Here is a 20654-nt window from a genome sequence, read left to right as displayed (position 1 = left end):
CGACATAGAGTTCAGATCTATAATTATAATCGGAGTTAATAATTTTTTTTTAAAAAAATTAAAATTATGTTGTTTTTAAAAAATTAATAATGTTGAACTGACTTATAAGTATAATTATCAAACCCGACCCGGATATTGATCCGATTAAGGAGCTATGTCCTGGGTTACATGGGTCAAACCGAGTCAACCCGGAAAAATTTAAAAAAAAATTAAGTTTTAATATTTCATATGAAAAAATTAAGAAATAATCCATGTAAATATAGGCTAGACATGTTATAAATAATAAAGTTTAAAAGATTATTTTAAAAGATTTTTTATCTCACATTGAAAAGATACTATGTTAGTATATTATCATTTTAAGTTGAAGTATTCAAACTAAAATTTTTTTTTATCCTACATTGAAAAAACATAACTTTTTTCTTGTGAACATAACGTATATATACTAAAAGGCTTCAAATCTCATATTGTAAAAATAAAACATTTTTCTAGTATTTATATATTGAACTTTGAAAAAGGTTAATAACCAACTAAAAAATATTAAAAAAAATAGGTCTTTGGCTAGGAGAAAAAACATATTTGAAAAAAAAAAAAAACTGGATCTCAACCGGGTTTTGCAGGGTCGCTCGGGTCATGAGTCAACCCAACAGGTCAACCAGGTTTTGCCGGGTTTTTTTATCCCGGTCTTTTATCTTACTTGGATCGGTCTAGCCACTAGATCGATTAGCGCTTGGGGTAACCTGTTGGGCCAGTCCGCATTTAATAACTATGCTTATAAGTTGATTTTTCAAGTAAATTAAATCAAATAAAGTTATTTCCAAGTTAAACTTATTCTTACAATGAGCTTGGTCAGGAAGTGGACGAGCCGGTCCAAAATCAACCGTTGAGTTAAGATGGGAGTTTAATAAAAGTGCTGAGAATAATCCCGATATCTATAGCAGCAGGAAGGAATCCAAAGTCCATGAGCATGCAGGGCCTACAGCCAAAAGATTGGTGGGACCTGCATCATGAAATTAATTACCCTTTATTTGGGACCCACGTGAGTACCGCCGTTCTAATACCGCCGACGCCGAGGCAGCTTTCTGATGCAGCGACAGTGGATACGGGTTCATTTGTTTGAAGGTTTAAAGATTCTTGAAATTTCTAATTTTTTTAATATTACTACATCAAAATTTCTCAATAAAAATACTAAATTAGTATATTTTTAGTTTAAATATATCTTAAAAAAACACTTTCAAAACGTCTTTGTGAAAAAACTGCATATTTGTTTTGGTATTCCCTAGGAAGATTAGCCTTCGTACTTCTCTCTGGATATGGTGCCCATAAAGAAAATCACATGGCGATGGGACCTGGGTAATTCTCGAGCGGCGCAGCGTGCCATTTAACTCATAATCAGATTGTTAATCATAAAAACTGGTGGGTAAATCCGAATAATTAATTAAATCTCACATATTTAATCTTATTTTCTTATTAATATGAAAATGGAAGAAGATCACAAAACACAATATCTTAAGTATTTTGACACCAAAACAATTGCTTATCAAAAGATCCTGTTATCTCTTTCCGTGACATGACATTAATGTTGTCAAATAATTTGGGTTTCGTCGCAGGTGACCTTGTTGCTTCGCCAAGAGATCAGATCCAACATGCTCAACGCGGATCCCATCAAACATCGGACAATCTGTCGTTTCGCACCCAATTTGAGAGACAGCAGCATAAGCACCCACAACATTGCTTAGCTAGTGGGAAGGGAAGAAAACATCATTTTCGAGCCACAACCGACCAGTTTTCTTTTTCTATTGGGGCTGAGGAATATAAAATATAAAAATATTATTTTAATATATTTTTAATTAAAAATTTCTTTTAAAAAAACTGTTATTATAATCTCAAATACCTTTTAAATTTTAAATGCCAAAATTGCCACTTCAGAGTGAAAAGTTGTGGGTCATAGCTATTTTCCCAGCTAATTCCCTTGGCATGAGATTAATTTTTTGAAATAATTATTTTTATTTTGTGAATTCTTTAATTCTTGAGATTTTATTGGATTTATTTAGTTTAGAAATTTTAATGCTAAATACATTAAAAGAATTTATAGTTAAGACTAGTGACTTATTTTTATTATTGACACTTAGAGTTATCGAAACCCTAATTCTTTTCACTGACAGAATTATAATAGTTTCAGAGGACGTAGAGAAGGAGGCTCCGCCTCTAATCATTAGGAACAAACTTTTGAGAAAGCAAGGGCCTGCTGTTAAAGCTCCCAAACACCCCCTTTGGTGAACGGAAGAGCCATTGCTTGGATGACATTAATTGTTATCTTGATAGGAGGTATTTCTAATTAGAGTTGATATGGGTGATATTAAATTTAATAATACAAATAAATTTAATGAAATAAGCTATGGTGTGATGAAGTTGCTTCTGTTGTTTTATTAAAAATATTTTTTTACTTAGTCCAATTCAATTTCTGATTGTAATTAATTTGAGGACAAGTTTTTTTTTTCTTTCAACCGGGAGAGTTTGATGTGAAGCGTACAATATTTAATTCTTGGCATGTTATTTTTTTAATTGTTAATTTTTTTTAGGATTTATTTAGTTTGATAACTTTAATACTAGATGAATTTTACTAGCCATGTAATTTTTAATAAATGATCAGTTTTTCTATATGGATTTAATTAGTTAATTATACGTACAGCTATTATAAATAATGTTATCTAAATTATTTTTCAAAAAAGTTTAAGAATATTATTATTCATATTCATATTTTATCAAATCAGAGTTTTCTATACAATTTAATTATAATTTTGAGGCCTATAAAACCTCTAACTTTCTATTCTTTAGTTATACATTATGTCACCTTTCAATTTTTATTTGCCGTGTCTGGGAGTACATTTTCATTGTGTTTAAAAATGTTTTTTAAAATGTATTTAAATTGAAAAAATATCAATTTTTTTTATATAATTTTAGATAGTTTTTATATACTGAAGTAAAAAATATTAAGAATTACTTAAAAAATCAAATAAATATATTTTTAGTCCAAATGCACTTTTATAGAAATATCTATACCACATTATCGAATTACATTAATAATTAAAAAAGTTTAGGTTGGTTTAATTGTTCATATGAACAATAAACTATTGTTCTAAAATTAAAGTAACAATAACACCTAAAAGGAGGTGAATTAGATGTTTCATTAATTATGTCAAATAATACAAATAAGCACAACAAGCATATATAACACAATAACCAACAATATAATTAAAGTGTTTAAAGTAAAGAGATAGGAAGAGAGATTACAAACTATATTTTTAACGTGGTTCGACAAGTCTACATCTATACCTTAAGTACCAACTGTAATTGAATATTGTACTATTTTATTACTCAAAGTGAAAGATACGATGCCCTTGATAAATCCACATCAAGCAATTACACTACTTGAAGATGTTCCCTCCTCAAAAAAATTTTCTTAGTAACAATATCTCACTAATGCCAAGAGTTTATCCAAACTTTTGAGTATTTATAATTATGACTTGTTTACAACAAGATTCACTCTCTAAAAGAGTAGATTGTATAATTAAAAACTATAATCTCTATAACTCACTCAATAGCACTTATGATGATTAAAGGTATGTAAATGTATTGAATGTGAGATTTTATACTCTTGTGTTAGAATATAAAGATTTAATCTAGCACAACTTAGAATATATTAGGATTAATGATTTCCAATTGATTTTTCTTTTGAAACAGCTTCTGTACCATGTATGTTAGAATCTCTTTTTAATTTTGCATAAAAGAGAGCTATATATATGTTTCCAAAAGAAACTAATTATTTATAGCCATTAGAATGTCTTTGACGATTAAAGCGGTCGACCGGTTCAAATGATCATATCATTCAGTCGATCAGTTCATATAAAATTCTCAAGTGTTCATCACGGGATGAACAACGGTGGACCGATTCAACTTAAAAACTATTTTTTGCAGTTTCAAACCTGGTGAAACTTAAACCGATAAAATATATATCAATCCTATTTATGCATACAATGTGAAGTGTGTGAATTCATTTTAGCTTGCTATTGAGTAAGATATGAAGATTTAACGATAAGCATTAAAATAAATTTTTAAGAACTAAGTCTTCACTTACTTTACATCTTGAACTTGTTGATGAATTTTTTCATTCAATTGCTTATGCTTGTTGATGTGATCTTCATATAGACCTGTTTAAAGTTAATCTCATCCAAACATATTATTAGTCTATTTTTATTTAATTGTTATCATCAAAATATATAAAATATTATTACGTGATCCAAAAGTCAACAATCCTCCCTTTTTGATGATGACAATTAATAAATACTTATAGATATAAAAAATATATATCACCCCTATATTTTGCAATCTAGTCCCTTGAAGACTTAAACAACAATAAACAATCTATAAATATAAGTTTATTTCCCAACAATGTAACTATGTTTTATATATATTCTTCAATTTCATCATTTAATACAATGTTTTTATTTAATTTTATCATGCGGTATTGATTAGATTTTTTTTCTTTGAACCTACCAAGTGAACAAAGTCACGCGAGGTAACTCCCACACAACTTAATTTAATACTTAAGCTAGGAAAATAGTTAGGTCATGATTTTTAAAATTTATATTGGTGTACCGAATTTCATGCATGATAATGTTCCGACAATCTAGATATTATTTTTTTACGCTAAAAAAATTGATTCAAGCTGAAGCAAGAGCATGCTCTATAAACTAGTACATGCTAAATAATATATCCTCATCCGAAACACCATGTTATAAAAAAATAAAATGAAACAAATAAAAAAAAAACTGACAAACCAAAATATTAAGTTGACAATCTCACAACTGTAAGTTTAGAAAGTATAAGTAAAACTGTTTCTTGGACCATCATCTATCTAACAGCTGCATGTTAAGTGTTTTTTTTTTTTTTTTTTTTAACTTATAATTAAAGTAATATTATACATGAATTTATTTTTAACAAATTATAAATCTAATTTTAGAGAGTTTTCTGATCAGACTCACATTCAAAACTGAGTTTGTTTTTTTATTGTATTCTCATGCATGAGTATGTATTCATTAGGAATCTATACAAAAGGAAAAATCCAATTTAATGCCTAACCAATATATCTATATAGTAGCATCTCAAATCTATATAATTGATTAGTTAAGATTTAAACATTTCTCAATCGAGTATTTTTATCAATGTTTTTTCTTGTTGTTTGCATATTTTATACAATAAAACAACACCAATTTGAAAAAACATCGATGGAGAGACGAGAAGTTGTTTGCACAGTCATAAAAAGTATGGCGAGAAACGACAGTGAGGTTGCGAGAAGAGTTAAATAAAACGGTGGTTAACACGAGATGTGTTTTTGCTGTAGTAAAGCACGTGCATAGGTGCCTCAAAGTTCGTAGAAATCAAAGAAAAAGCGATCGCTTTGCTTAAGCCACAGAGTTTATAGTAGTTAGTGAGTTTATGTCAATTCCTGGATCTATATATGTGGCTGACCCGATAAAGACTGAAAAAGACGCCATTGTCAAGCTCAGCTCCCTCATTTTTTAAGCGAGAAAGCGAGGGGCTTTTTTTCTTCTTGATAGAGAGAGTGAGTTTATGTCAATGCCTGGATCTATATATGTGGCATCGGATCCTTCGCCCAAGTGTGTTTCTAAGTTTCCTACATTCTCTCTCTCCTCCCCCTTCAAGAACATTTCCATAGCTAAAATCCAAACAAGCTCATAGACATTAACTAAAGGTGGCCATTTTATATGGTTGTATTCTGAGCCACTACTACGTACTACTGCACTCTAGCCATAAACGTTTTGTGGTTGTCCTTGCTTGCTTGTTTTTGTTTCATTCTTTTCCCTTTTCCCTGCTAGCTTGCTAGGTTTCTCAAAATCTAGCTCTACATTTCAACTGTGTTTGTCCTTTGTTTGCTTTATTAATCAAGAGAGATCTTTTGTCATGTTCTCCGAATTGAAATCATTTTCGTTAATGGGGTTTTCCAACTCTGAGATGTTTTTCTCTGAGAAAGATCTGAATCCCATGGAATTCAATTTCCTTGTGAGATCTGCATTAGAACTTGGAGATGACTGTGAAATTGTACCCCAAGATCTTCATCAGGAAAAAGAAGTACTTGAAAAAGAAGAAAAGCAAGAAGACGAATGCGAGATATCGGTGCCTACTTTGAAGATAAAACTGCCGTCTGTAGAAGCATTCCAAATTGAAGATGATAAAGATGACGATGATGATGGGTTCAAGACTCCAACTTCTTTGGATCGCAAAATTCCTGTCATTTTTCAATGTCCGCCCGCACCCAGAAAACCTAAATCACTCCCATCAGCCAAACGAAAATCGCCTCAACGGAGAGTCTTACTTGATCTGTCCAATGAGATCGAATCCTTGTTTCCTCCAGCTCTTGCTGGGGATCTTGGTGGCAAGATTAAGAAAGTTAGACAAGGCAATGACACCAAGTAAATAAGAGGTTCTATATATAATTATGTACTTTCGAGAAGTAAAATTTGTAGTTACATTTTTCTTAATCTTATCTCTCTCTTTTTTCTTTTTTTTTTTAATTTACCAAATTTTTTTTACTAGCAAAACCATATCCAGGAACCTCATATCATCAACGCTGTATCTCAGATTCATATCATTTCTTTCTTTACAAGGCAGGTTCATGTTTCATCTCTTTCAACCCCTCTTTCTTGGTTCTTGCATAGGCATGGATTCTGAAATCTGTAACTCGTTGTGTGCAAAAGATTAATGCCAAATGATCGCTTATGACCGATCTACTCATACAGCTTCTTATTGACTTAATTACTCGTAGGATTCTGGTGCTAATTTACTGGACCCCTCGAGTTATTTTATTTTCTTTATTTGAACAAACCCATCCAAGTAGTTATATGTTGTTTCTTGAATATTGATTTTATATCTGTTAAGAAGAAGAAGAAGAAGAAGAAGAAGAAGAAGGGTTTTGTTTCCAGGAATTAGTTTAATGAAAAAAAAAATCTCTGAATTTCTCGGAAGCATAGATATAATAATTTCATTGACATCTTTTTTAAGCGAAGGGTTAATGCGTTGACTTTCCCGAGGTAAACAAATATGCTCCACAATGGATGCCAGCAAGGTGAAGCAAACCCAAGGGAGAAATATATTCCCTCGTGTGACAGAAGACATCAGAGATTCAGAGCAGCAATTGATTGAAGACTGTCCTGGAATGCCTTCATGTCATCCTGGCTTTCATTGCTTGAGATGACATAACCATAGATCATCGGAGCTGAAAGATGGCCGCAGGCTTTATCTAATTATATGTAATCGTGCCCAACATTAGTTCCCCTAAATTAAATAATAATGTTGGTTAATTACACACAGTATTCTATATTTTAATTTTTTTTTTCTTGATACTTTTAAAAGATTATACTTTACATCAATTTCACTTTTCAATAAAATATTAGTGACGGTTCTTTATTTTATTTTATATTTTCATGTTGATTTTTATTTTTTATTTTTTTTATTTTGGATCCTCTTGTATAATTTTTTTTTTAATTTTATCTTTCAACATTTAATTGGTTCAACTTCACTATTTAATTTAAAATTTTAGTTGTTTTCTAATTTATTTTTTATTTTAATGTTGATCCTCATTCTTTTAATTGCTATTTTTTATTTTGGATCCTTTTGTATATATATTTTTTAATTTTATCCTTTAACATTTAATTAGTTGGGGATTGGGCTTCATGATTTTCTAGGTGGGGTGTTTCGGGTCTAATGATCCGGAATACATGTTTGGCAAGTTAATATAGTTTGACATTTCTTTTTGTTTTAATTATTTCATTTTTCAACTTTATCATTCGATATTTTTTTGAAAGGGGCTTCATGGTTTTTTTGTTTGCTTTTCTACTAGGTTATTCTAATTAGGGGTGAGCAAATAAACTAAAAAATTGATTAAACCGAGAAAACTGAAATAAATAACAAAAAAAACCGAATGGTGAAAAAAAAACTGATTAGAAAAATTAAACAACAATTCGGTTCGGTTTGGTTTTAAAAGACTGAAACCGAATAAACCGGACCAAACCAAATCGGTTCATAGGTAAATAAAAAACCCAAACCCCAGTGGTACTAGAAATACCTTTTTGATCTCCCATCTACTTTTTAGTTTCTTCTTTTAACCATAGCAAGCCCCAGCCGCCCCCCTTGCATAGCCGACTGCTAAAGAGGAGAGCCCATGAATTAAACAATCAAACAGTAGCCCTGGATCCCCCCTCTTCAATCTTCATCTCTCATTCTTTCTGTCCCTTTCTCATCTTTAGATGGATTAAACATCCAAACAGTAGCCCTGGAGCCCCCCTATCAATTTTCATGGCATTTGCGGATGTGCTGCATGGTGACAAATCACATAGGAGTTCTTGAAAGCATTGATATACTGAACTGACATATACTTGTCCCCAATGCATCATCAGAAGTGGCACACAAAATCTTCTCGTCACTGAGATCTCTCTTAACAAAAGGGAGACTTATCAGATTATCCAAAGCAATTACTAACTTTTCTTCTAATTTCTGTCGATCTATTATATATTCATTTCCCATATTTATTTACGAGGTTACTGGTTTGCCATAGTATGTTGCGACTACTGTCATAGATGTTGTGAGAAATGAGAATTATTTTTTCCAAATCTTCGTCTGATACTTGTTCTTTCTGGCTTCTTTATTTTCAATTTCAGAAAAACCTGCTCGATATGTTTGGCCAAGATGAAATCGGTTTTTTTCTGATTTTTCCTTTCAATTAACCAAACCGAACCGAAACTGGTCAGTTTGAACCGGTTTCAGTTTTGATTTAAACAAAAAAATAAATTGGTATGGTTATTTTTTTGGGTGAAAACCTGACCGAACTGAAAATACACACCCCTAATTCTAATTTTATGACCTAAATCACGAGTTTAGCTGACTGACTCAACTATTCTTATGGTGTCATTTTTAAAAAAAACATTTTAATCTTTTTTCAAATATATTTTTTGCAAAAAAATAATAATTCAACCCTATGCATAGGGCATGTCAACGTCTAGTATGTTCTCTTAGTCAAAAAGACAAACGTAAGAAGTTCAAAACAAGCCTTTTCTAGTAGGGGTAAAAAAACCAACAAACCAAGAAAACCAAAAAAAACCCTAAAAAAACCGAACCATGAAAAAAAACTTATTGAACCGATTAGAATATTTAAAAAAATATTTGGTTCGGTTCAATTTTGGTTTCATAAGTTTGAAATCAAAAAAACCTCAACTGAACTGAAAAACGAACCAAACTGAAACCGAAACCTATCAAAAAGTCCAAACAGATCCCAAAAAATATATATTTTTTGGTTTTTAATATAAAATAATCGAATCGAACCAATCCAAACAGAACTGAAACCAATCATTTGGGTTTTGATTTTTGATATAAAATAACTGAACTAAACCGAAACCGGTCAGTTGGAACTGGTTTCGGTTTTATTTTTTGTATTTTATAAAATTTCGGTTTAGTTGTTTTTATAGGTAAAAACCGGATCGAACCGAAAATGATCACCCTACTTTCTAGTTTTCTAATTAGAAAATCTTGAATTTAACAAAAAAAAAACACCCTTTTAGGAAACAATTATTTTTTTCCACTTCATATTAATTATGGTAAATAAACTTAAAGATACCTTATTTTGAAAAATAAAATTTTTAAGATAGAAAAATTCTTGATTTGTATTTATAATCAAAACCTAATTAACACTTTCCTTTCGTTTGTTTGGCTCTGGAGAAGAAATTAGAAATTCGAACTTCACATTGATTGCAATTGTATCCAGATCTGTGATATTTGTTAGGCAGCATTCAATGGGCTGATGATACTGGAAAGGAAAATGTTCCATGCGCTAGCCTACAGGTTCTTATCACCTTATTAATATATGCATGCTAGCTTCTTTATATATCGTTCTAGTTTGCTTCTGCTTTGAACACCTTTTTTTCATCTTGGAATGTCTTTAAATTGGCTTCTTTATACATCATTGCTTGCTGTTTGAGAGTATGGTTGCGGTTACTTTTTAAAATGTTTTTCATGTCGAAATACATCAAAATGATATTTTTTTATTTTTTAAAAATTATTTTTAAGATCAACGAATCAAAACAAATCCAAAACACACAAAAAAATTAATTTTTAACAAAAAAAATTTAAATTTTTAAAAACACGGTTTGCACCACTTTCTGAAACGGTGTAAAAGCTTTCTTGATTGAAGTTTTACCTTTGAGCAGGGTATTTTGGAGCAATTTGAGAATCTTTTTGTTCTTTGTTTTTTTTTTAATTGATAATGTTCAACTTTTTTTTTTTATACAAGTTCAATATCCAAACTACAAAACCACATACAAACCGAGACAAATAATGGCTTATACCCACTCTCATTCAATTTCATGCAAAAAAACACGTTTAAATAATAAATTCAATCTTCTCGGAGTTTTTTAAACTCATGTTCTAGCATTATGATGATGATCATGGGCCACATAAGAATCTCTGGCCCTTGAACTCCATACCTGCCGTGGTCCATCTGAATTGGGCTTAACCATTTGAAATTCTCAATGGGCTAATTGTTAGCTTTAATTCTCCCACGAGCCACGAGCCACTCTCGGTCCTGGGGCGTTCCAAAATCGCGAAGGGTCGTTTCTCTCTAGCAGGCGGCTTCTTCTTCTGGGTGATGGCTCTGAGCCATCGATTAACTTTTACCAATTCTTCTGCTTTCCCCATTCTCCCAAAAACAAAGTTCTGATTTCCCACTACAGGAAAATAATATACAAAAAGAATATTATTATGCTGTGGAAAAGTTGAAATCATCGCATTTGAATGCTGTCACCTTTAATGCTGCATTATAATTGTGGAGGAGTTGCCATAGTATTATTAAAGAAATCTAGGCACCTGCCATTACTCTTGAAAAATCATCATGATATTTCTTTGATCAATATTTTATCATGGTATGGACTTGTATATCTAATAAATAATAGACAAATATATTATTATATATTTATCAACAGCATTTCTGAAAGAATAAATTATCAACAAAGCTATGGGATCACAAAAATCTGTCCTGGGCATTTCATAATCATGAAAATAACACAAGGACTTGAGTCAATTAGATCAAAGCATTAATTACTAAGTTTAGCCGAGATGGGATGCCGACTCACTTCTTACATTATTTATATGAATAGTGAAGAAAGTGACTCTTTTTTTTTCCATCTCCCTCCTTTCTCTTTTTTTTTTTTTAAATTCCCCCATTTTTTTTTCATTTTTCAATTTTATCTTTTAATATTTGCTTGATTTTGATTTTGATTTTATAAATTGTTTTGGTTTGCTTTTAATGACGTTATCGCAATCTCAAACAAACATCCTGACAATTAGTTTATACTTGGTTTTATGAGCTTCTATTTTTATTATTTACAATTAAGTAAAAAATAGTTTAAAAAATAAAGTTCTTAAACCTAGTGGAGTCTATAACTTGGATTATGGATTTAAAGGGTTAAGCCACGAAACTCAGGTAGATCCAATATATTGCGTCTCAATATAAAAAAAAGGTCATCTTGTTTCTTTTTAAAGCCAAACCATTTTTTTTACCAGTTATCCGAATTGTATTGGGACCCACCAAGTCAATTGGATCATGTTGGGATAACTCCTACATGATTTAATTTTAAACTCATAGTAGGCAAGAAGTTGGGTTAAGAGGTTTTAAGGTTGACCCTTTAAACTAAGTTTAATAACAATTTCAAATAGTTCTCTACGACCTAAATACTTTCTTTTTTTACATTCAATTTTTTATTTGAAAGGCCTTATAAACAAGTAAATACTAATAAAATAAGAAGCACAAAAAATGAGGGAAGAAGGATACGGTGAAAGTCTTTAATTTTCTCTGGACCTGTGACTAATGTCTCTGGCAAAGGTTTCATTTGGTAACGCGGCCAACCATGTGGTTGATCACATTCCCGAATGACCACAAAATCACGACGACAATCATGAAGTAGAACTAAGGGAAAAAAGGTACGCATTCAATGAGAGCGAGGCTTTATAGAATGGATGTTATATATAGACATTTTGTTAGTGTCTTAGAAAGATATGAAAGGTATTAACAACATTCTAATTATTGTTTCAGTAGTTATCTTGGATATTTTTTATTTATATAAAATATTTTGATACTTGCTTATTTCAGTATTATGTTTCTAAATACTTTATATATATATATATATATATATATATATATATATTATCTCAAGTTTTACATAATATTTAATTACTTAACTAAATAAATATTCATATATATAATTGATGATGTTAAAAAAATCAAGTGATTAAGAATAAGATTTATGTGGTTGGATAATATGTTGATCATTTAATTCTTGCAATTTGATTTATTCTTCCTAGCCAAGTTGGTTGGTAAATGATAACTTGATGTGAAGCCAAATACATACAAAAAGTCTTCTTTAATGAATATGAGGACTTTCAGATACTTAAGTTAGCAACTCTATAGAGAGAAAATACAATGATATTTTAGAGAGAAAATACAATGATATTAATATGAGAAAATACAATGAAAATACAATGACTTTGAAAATAAATATGCTAAAAATATTGAGAATGAAGAGATTGTAAACCTTTTACATGAGTTATTCATGTGGTATTTATAACCCATAAATATTATCTTTTTGTTTATGTGGAGGGACTAGAGTGTAATTTTATCTTGATAACATTAATAAGGGATAAATATCATTTACATATGCATTAATGTGAGATAAATATCTCTTACATAAAAATTAATGAGATGAAAAAGTGGTAGGCCACGAGAGGTTTTTATATACCTAGGGGTGTAAAGAGAATAAGATCCAAAATGTATTGGGTTAGTAAAAAATCTCCAAGGTCCATGCGGGTCCCAAGAAATCAGGCTTATAGGGTTGGGCTCGGGTCACGTGGTTAAGCCTAAGAGGTAACCAAAAAAAAGATGCATCACCTGAGCTAAAAAATGATGGGCTCTATGACCAAACATGTTAGGCTATTCCCTTAGGATGAGCCCATGAGGGCTGGGCTCTTCTCCAAGGTTGAGCCCATGGAGGTTGGGCTCTTTCTATAGGCTAACTCTATAGGTGTTAGGTTTTTCCCCAATGATGAACCCATGAAAGTTGGACTCTTTCTCTACATAGAGTCCATGGGTGTTGGGCTCTCCAAGGTTGAGCCGATAGGCGATTGGTCTCAAGCAAGTTGTTTGGACCTGTGGGTTCTTAGGCCCATTAAATCTAGACTCAAGATTTATTAAAAAATTTGTTTTTGAAACTACAAATAAATCTTGACCCATCAGTAGCCCCCTGAATTTTTATAATATTGATACGCAAATACTTTATAAAAATGCTTGGTTATTATGATGTATTCGTTGATTTTTTCTTTATATGAAAAGAATGGTGGAAACCTTGGGGTTATTTATTGAAAACCCTGTGTGTAGAGGTGTGCACCATGATGAAAATAATTTCTAAGTATGTAGAGGGAAACAAGAAGAAAACCATAATTAGAAAATTCTCTATGAGGGTAAGGGTAACCCAATAATAAGGAGCCTATACTTGAAAAACAATTCTAAAAGGTTGAGGGAACCCATGGAGAGGAAGCTCATACTTAGAAAAATTTTAAGAGGTTGAGAGAAACCCATAAAGGGTAAGCTTTGGCGATGGCATGAGGCTTGAAATCCCCGTACCAATCCAAAATTATACTGGAGAGAGGGAGGTTTATGGCCTTCTAATCAATGATCACACTATAGTGGGAGGCCTGTCAGTCCGAGACTATACTAAAGAGCGGGAGATCAATATCAATCCCTGAAGATAGCATGAGGCTCGGAAGCTCTACTGGAGAATCGTGTCAGTTCGAGACTGCATTAGAGAGTGGAAGTTAGGAAATGCATATCAAAGATAAAATATTTTTATTTTAGAAATAACCTTACATTCCTATCAAGGATAATATATCTAGAGGTGATCTAAGTGCTAAGTGTGAGAGAGATTTTTTCCTTTTTTATTTTAGAGATGGTAGGTGTTATCTTGATTGTTTCGATAACTTTAAATAAGTCATACCACTTTAACTCAAGGGTGTAGCAAACCTTTAGGATACACCAAACGCTCATGAACTGGTCCCTCTTGGTTTTTCCTTGAGATTTCATTCCCATCAGGATAATGATTTCGCTTCAAAGGTTCTTCATATTGGCTATCACTGTAAAAAAAAAAAAAAAGACTCATACAGTAGCACTCTTGCCTTTTCCACCCGTATATAATTTTTCATTACTTGCTTCACCTTGAACAAGCTTTTATCTGGTAAAACATAAAGCTTTCTCCATAGAGCACGTTCTCTTACCTCACTTATCAAGGCCTTTGAGGCCATTGTTTCAATCAACTCTTTTACCTTGTATATCTCCTTGTTAAACCTATTTAAGTATGCCCTCGTGGAATGACCCTCTAACTGAGTAATACTAAATAGCTTCGTGAAGCTTTTTTTAGCGGGTATTCTCGTGCTAAAATACATTACTATCTTGGCGTAGAGGTCACTAAACCCTCCAATAGAGTATGACTCTAAATTGTTGTACCAGGAACGCATAGACCATCTGAAGATTATCAAAAAGATCTTACACATTGAGTCATTACCTTGGATGACCAGCTCCAAGCTACTACATATATTTTACATATGCCTCATCAGGTCGGCGAGGCCATCATAGTTGTTCAGGCTTATTTTTATGGAAATATAGTCCTAGGAGATTCGAGTATTCAAAACTCATAAGGACAAAGAAGAGCATCACACTTGATAGGGGTTATAGACATTTTGTTAGGGGTGTTCAAATACATATCGTCTCACAATCCTTTGTTTGTTGAGCTCTAGGTAGCCCAAAGAGTTTGGCGTGGAATGACAAGTTTAATTAATGTCTAGTAGGAGTGAGAGTGCGTCTAGAGTGCCTACTTTGAGGGATTTAGGAAACATCGAGGCAAAATACTTTTCTGGATGTTATTTTGCCCAAACACCTCTAGATAGTGCAATTGTTTACGGGCGCTAAGAGCGGTCGAGGATGATGGCACTAGGCATTGTATATTGCTAAGGGTGCTAAGACTTGTTAGGATGGTAAGACCTGGTTTTGTACTTGAGTTGCCAACACGATCCTAGTAAGGACTTGCACCTGATTGATGAGTTGTTAAAAATCCAATTGGGTAGAAGTGCCTCTAGTGATCGATAAATCCGTTAGGTGTTCTGACCCAGATGTGTCTTGGTTGTCTATTATAGGATGACCTAAAAAATGTCATAAATAAGTTCTAAGAAGAAACTGATGGTTTTTTAATTAGTTTTTCACTAACAATGCCAATTGATGATATTAAAAAAACTAAAGTGCTTAAGAATAAGGTTTATATAGTTGGATAATAAGTTGATCATTTAGTTTTTTCAATGACTCATTCTCCCAGGCCAGGGTAGCTGGTGGCTGATAGCTTGATATGGGAAGCCAATGTGGCTGCTAATTGGTAGCTTGATGTGGGAACTCAAATACCTACAAAAGATCATTTTTAATGGATGTAAGGACTTTTAGATGCTTTAGTTAGTAACTTTGTAGAGAGAGAAAATATAATGATATTTTAGAGAGATAGGCTCTGAATATATATATATATATATATATATATATATATATATATATGCTAAAAATATTATGAATGAATAGATTGGGAACATTTTACCTGGGTGATTCATAGGGTATTTATAGCCCATGAATCTTGTCCTTTCATTTGAGTGGAGGGGCTGGAGTGTAATTTTATCTTGATAATATTAATAAGGGATAAATAACCTTTTAATGAGTGGTAAACCATGATAAATAACCCTTCTTGATCATACACGTATGGAAGGAGCTAAAATTGTTTATACCCCTGTCAACAAGTGTTAAATTGCATCTTGCATATTGATCTCCTTCTGTTGACTGCACTAAATTTGACAAAGTGATTGGTGTCTGCACTATCTTCATTTACAAGACTTGACATAATTTTTTCAATGAATAAATTGACGAAGTTCATACATAACTCGAGTTTCACTTACTGGCAAGCCAGTAAACGACTTCTACATTACTTAAACTCCTTTCACCATAGTACCTTTCTTTATCGTTGATCATCCCATATACATTTTCGTGCCTATTTAGACACTAACTGGGCAGGTAACCATGGTGATCAGATGTCAACTACTACTTATCTTATATTTCTTGGTTTAAAAGAGGATTTTAGGAGTGTGGTAACGGTTGTTTTTTAAAGTATTTTTTGCTCGAAAATGCATTAAAATAATATTTTTTATTTTTTGAAAATTAATTTTGACATATCACATCAAAATGATTTGAAAACATCAAAAAAATATTAATTTGAAGCAAATAAAAATAAAAAAATTCAATTTTTTTTAGATACTTTTAAAATACAAAAACAAATTAATCACATGGTCAAATCACTTTTGCTTATGATACGTGGGTGCCACCCATCTCATTCTTAACCTCATCATGCATTCATGCGTGAAACACATTGTAGTTGATCTCTATTTTGTAAGGGATGATGCGCCTTGATAGTTGCTCATGTCCCTTAAAAAGAATTTTGAAATAGAATTACATAGAACAGTAGCATCTTTTGTATGTATAATTGAAAGAAACAAGGGAGAAATTATGATCAAAACTATATTTTATATTATATAAATAATCAATTAAACCATGACTATCTGATTGCATATCAGCACACTCAATTCACGTAAACAAAGATGGTTTTTTTTTTCTATAGAAAACCAAAAGGAACACAGTTGTCACCACGTTATACATGTCGTCCACCAAATCCTAAGGGAGTGTCGTCCTTTTTTCCGCAGTGATCTTCATTGGATCCTCCTTAGAAAACAGGTCTCATGATGAAATGAATAGCCATGAAATCTTTGTGGATGTCTATATTTTCCAAGTCCTTTTTCTCAGATGGCCATGATGTCTTTTCAGTACATATGCCCCCCTCCCTCCCATTTTGATAGGAGAATATATGAAGGCAACGCTTGGATGCTCCAATTATTAGGAAGGGATTGTGAGGTCTCAAAACACCAATACGTTGTCGTTATAAGGACATGAAGGGGGGAAAAAAACTAATAAATTGAAAGACTAAATTATAAAAATATGTGAAAATTAACACAGGGATTTACTATGGGGTATTTTAAACCAAGAGGTTTATAATAAATTATTTCACCTAAAACAGTACTTGGAACAAAGTTAATTGAAGATATCGACATTCAATCTTGCCATGGACATCGAATGGAGGGCTAGTTCTGTGATTTTCCCGTGCACAATATCTGATCTTGCAATGAACATCAGCCAAATTGTGGGTTCTCTTTAATCTTTTTTATTGGTACAATATGATTTTGTTTCCTCTTTCTAGTCAACAAAATTTCATTAAAGCGAAGAAAAGAAATCATACAAATGAGAAGTCATTTTTCCTTTTGACCCTCTTCTACTTGTTTTTTACCCTCCCACACGGAACCAATGCAGTGTTAAGAAAACCGGCCCGAACCTTGGAATTGAGTGATCCAGGATCTTGACCAAGTTCTAAATAAAAAAACTCGAGCTTATAATAATTAGTCCTGGAAAATTCAGAACCCGAGTGAGACTTAATTTTTTTAAATAAAATTAAAAATATAAAATTAATCTATGAATATTTAACCTCATTTTTTTTTATAGCCTACATCCACAAAATATTTCTTAACTTTTTTTACATGAGGTAGTTATATATAGCCTATAACCACATGAAATGTTTTCCTAATTTTTCGATGGAATAACTCTATATAATCTACATAGGATAGCAATATTACACTTAATGCCTCACATTTTTTTTTATAGCTTATATCTATATGCATTGTTTTTTTAATTTTTTGATGTGAGAAAACTATATATAGCTACATTGTTTTTTTAATTTTTTGATGTGAGAAAACTATATATGGCTACATTGTTTCTTCTTTTTTTTTTATGTGGGATAATTCTATTACACTTCACATTTCTTTTTATAGTCTACATTCACATTAATTATTTCTTAACTTTTAGATATATGATAACTATATTACACTGCATGACTCATATTTTTTTTATAGTTTATATTCACATGTATTATCTCAAAAAATTTTCATCTGAAATATTAAAATTTTAAATATTTTTTTAAATTTTTTCGGGTTAAACCGGGTCAACCCGTTTGACCCGAGACCCGACTACTTAAGCATGTTAATAATTATTAACCATTGGTTCTTGCACTACTGTATAAGTGAAGTACATCTATTTTGGAATTAACTTTCTAAACTTCTCATAATCAATCACACCTCGTGAGTTGTCTTATCTTGTCTTGGAGGGTAGAAAACACAAAGGAAATGACCTCCTCACTGTGACTTTCTTTTACTTCGATCACCATATTTATACAATTATCACAATTACTCTTGGCAGATATGGCTCAGCAGGTATAGCTTTGTCTTCCTTTTCACTTCTTGGATGATCCCACATGGATTGTCTCTTAGATTTTCATGTTTCTCTGATTTTCCGATGAGGGCGTGTGTTCTTTTCCTATCATTTACCTGATTAAAGGGTCTACCTTTTCTTTGTCAAGTTGTTCTTGTTCTTGATTAAAGTACAATTATCTTCTTTATTTTTTTTGTGTACATGATGTTGAGGTTGAACGGTTTCGAATAATTTCACTGGCTGATTTGATTGCAGGAAGAAGGTTGGCCTCTGGGTTTGCACCCCCTGAATGTGAGAGTTGGGATAGCTAGAAATGGTGATTTTTCTGGATCAATATCATTCAACACTTTACTCACTGGTTCCTCAACAGATTCCTCATCAGATTTAGACACCGAGGTCAGTAAAATGACAAGACTTTACTGTGAAATTTTTCTTCAGTACGTTTTTTCATAGTCTTTTCTATAAAAATGTACGTATTTTTTTCCCCTTTTCTTTTCAGTTTGGTTTGTTCACATACCTTAATTTTCTTGGTAATTATGGGGTTTGACAAGGAGATTTTGGTGTCCTGATTTTTCTTCTCCATTTTGAAATATAGCAAGTGACCTTAATGAACAATGTCATTGATTTGAATGAAGACTGGTTAGTGTTTCCTTCGACATTTTCTTTGAATGAGTAATAATGCAGCATTGAAAATCTCTTTCCTCCATACCAGAAAGTATGGTAGTGGTTAGGGTTGGTGACCTTGTTCATCAATCTTGTTTGTTAATTCGCTCTCGAAGTGCCTTTTCCTTTCTTTTTATAGGGTGCAATGACTAACAATTAGGTACCTTTCATAATCAGTGGTCAGTTCAATGCACCAGCACTTCATAATTGTCATATCAGGCATCCCTTGTGATATATATTACAGAAGAGGGCACAAATCAACGCCTGCCAATTGATTTCCGTTGTCCTATTTGTGTTAACATCAATTTCAGATCCTATGTAGTATTCCATTTTTAGGATCAAAGCTTGAATTTTTTGCTAATAGGAGAAATAAAGTGCAGAAAATACAGTATAAAAAATAGAATAAGAGACTCCTAAGAAAGGATTCAATCACCTTGTACATGTCCATCTGAACCAAAACCCAGCTGCCTAGCTTTGCAGTCCTTAATGGACCTCTTCTGTAGAAGCTGCTACCTGGTTTGCAGTTTTTCAATCTTTTGACTTGGCCGTGTAATTAAATAGATAAACTGAATGTCTTGTCAATCTAGAGTTAATATTGCTCATCTATTCATGATTGATTCCAGTCTACAGGATCTTTCTTCCATGACAAGAGCATTACACTGGGGAGTCTTATAGGTGTTTCCAACATACTAGAGCTCTCTAGAAAATCAACAAGGGCAAGGAAAGTTGAAGTAGTTGAAGACAAGAAGAGCTGCAAATCCAAAACATGGATTTTCTCTTTATGTTCAAGAGACACTACTGATGCCGAAGTTGTGAATAATACTCCATCTCTTGGCCATTTTCTTGCTGTGGAGAGAAGAGCATCTAGTGAATGTAGAAGGAATCACGACCCAATTATTCATGGACCTCATGATGAGCTTGAACTTGCTCAGCCTGTTACGGAACCCAACTCACTATTTGTTAATGACCATGTTGCTCCTCCTAGACCAAGTCAAAGCTGCAGTGCCGAAGCTGAAAGGAGAGGAAATGAAGAACTAGAGCACTGTGGTGAATATGCAGTACCAGTTCTATTTTCATGCATGTGTGGACAACCCTCTCTTTGAATCACCTTCTACACACCAAAAAAAAAACAAAAAAAATCCTTCTCCTGTTGTCACTATTGATGATTGAATTTCATGTCCTATGTAGAAAACTAAAAAGGAGCTTGTAATTTTTATTGGTTTCAGGCTAAAAGAAATCAATTTCACGTCTATGCACTTGATCTCTCTCTATAGGGTGGTCTCTTGCTTGGTGTTGAACAACAAATACAGAGATTTCATGAGATTATAATATGTCAATCTCCTCGTGACCATGATAGTTCTGCCACCATTAATGCAATGTAAGACCTTGTTAAGGTGTGTTTTTCTATTTTTATATCAAGACCAACCGATTAGTGGATGAATCTAGAGGCCTTGACCTGCGCTACTGCTATCTTATGATACTT

General features: G+C 32.3%; 2 protein-coding genes across 4 annotated transcripts; both read left to right on the top strand.

Moving 5' to 3' along the window:
- The first annotated feature begins 5471 nt into the window (after positions 1-5471).
- On the top strand, positions 5472-6813 carry LOC7488123 (cyclin-dependent protein kinase inhibitor SMR3). Its single transcript, XM_024608486.2, has one exon. It carries the CDS (start codon positions 5983-5985, stop codon positions 6493-6495), a length of 513 nt encoding a protein of 170 aa, XP_024464254.1. The 5' UTR covers positions 5472-5982; the 3' UTR covers positions 6496-6813.
- Positions 6814-18350: 11537 nt separating this feature from the next.
- LOC7481539 (uncharacterized protein At3g17950) lies at positions 18351-20508 on the top strand. Of its 3 annotated transcripts, none has more exons than XM_002313403.4 (3): positions 18351-18510; positions 18764-18904; positions 19795-20508. In XM_002313403.4, exons 1-3 carry the CDS (start codon positions 18499-18501, stop codon positions 20272-20274), a joined length of 633 nt encoding a protein of 210 aa, XP_002313439.4. In that variant the 5' UTR covers positions 18351-18498; the 3' UTR covers positions 20275-20508. The 3 variants fall into 3 exon arrangements, 1 of the variants encoding a protein (XP_002313439.4); XR_002983693.2 differs by lacking the exon at positions 18351-18510 and adding an exon at positions 18520-18635; XR_002983691.2 differs by lacking the exon at positions 18351-18510 and adding an exon at positions 18549-18677.
- Positions 20509-20654: the final 146 nt, after the last annotated feature.

Source organism: Populus trichocarpa, chromosome 9, assembly GCF_000002775.5.
Source record: "Populus trichocarpa isolate Nisqually-1 chromosome 9, P.trichocarpa_v4.1, whole genome shotgun sequence".
Taxonomy (NCBI): Eukaryota; Viridiplantae; Streptophyta; class Magnoliopsida; order Malpighiales; family Salicaceae; genus Populus; species Populus trichocarpa.
This window is presented reverse-complemented; position numbering and strand designations above follow the sequence as displayed.

What these genes read in the sequence shown, in the direction of transcription:
- LOC7488123 (XM_024608486.2), top strand. Translation starts at nt 5,983, where the DNA reads ATGTTCTCCGAATTGAAATCATTTTCGTTAATGGGGTTTTCCAACTCT.
- LOC7481539 (XM_002313403.4), top strand. An exon ending in CATCAGATTTAGACACCGAG is followed by an intron (nt 18,905 to 19,794) that starts GTCAGTAAAATG and finishes GATTGATTCCAG; the next exon opens with TCTACAGGATCTTTCTTCCA.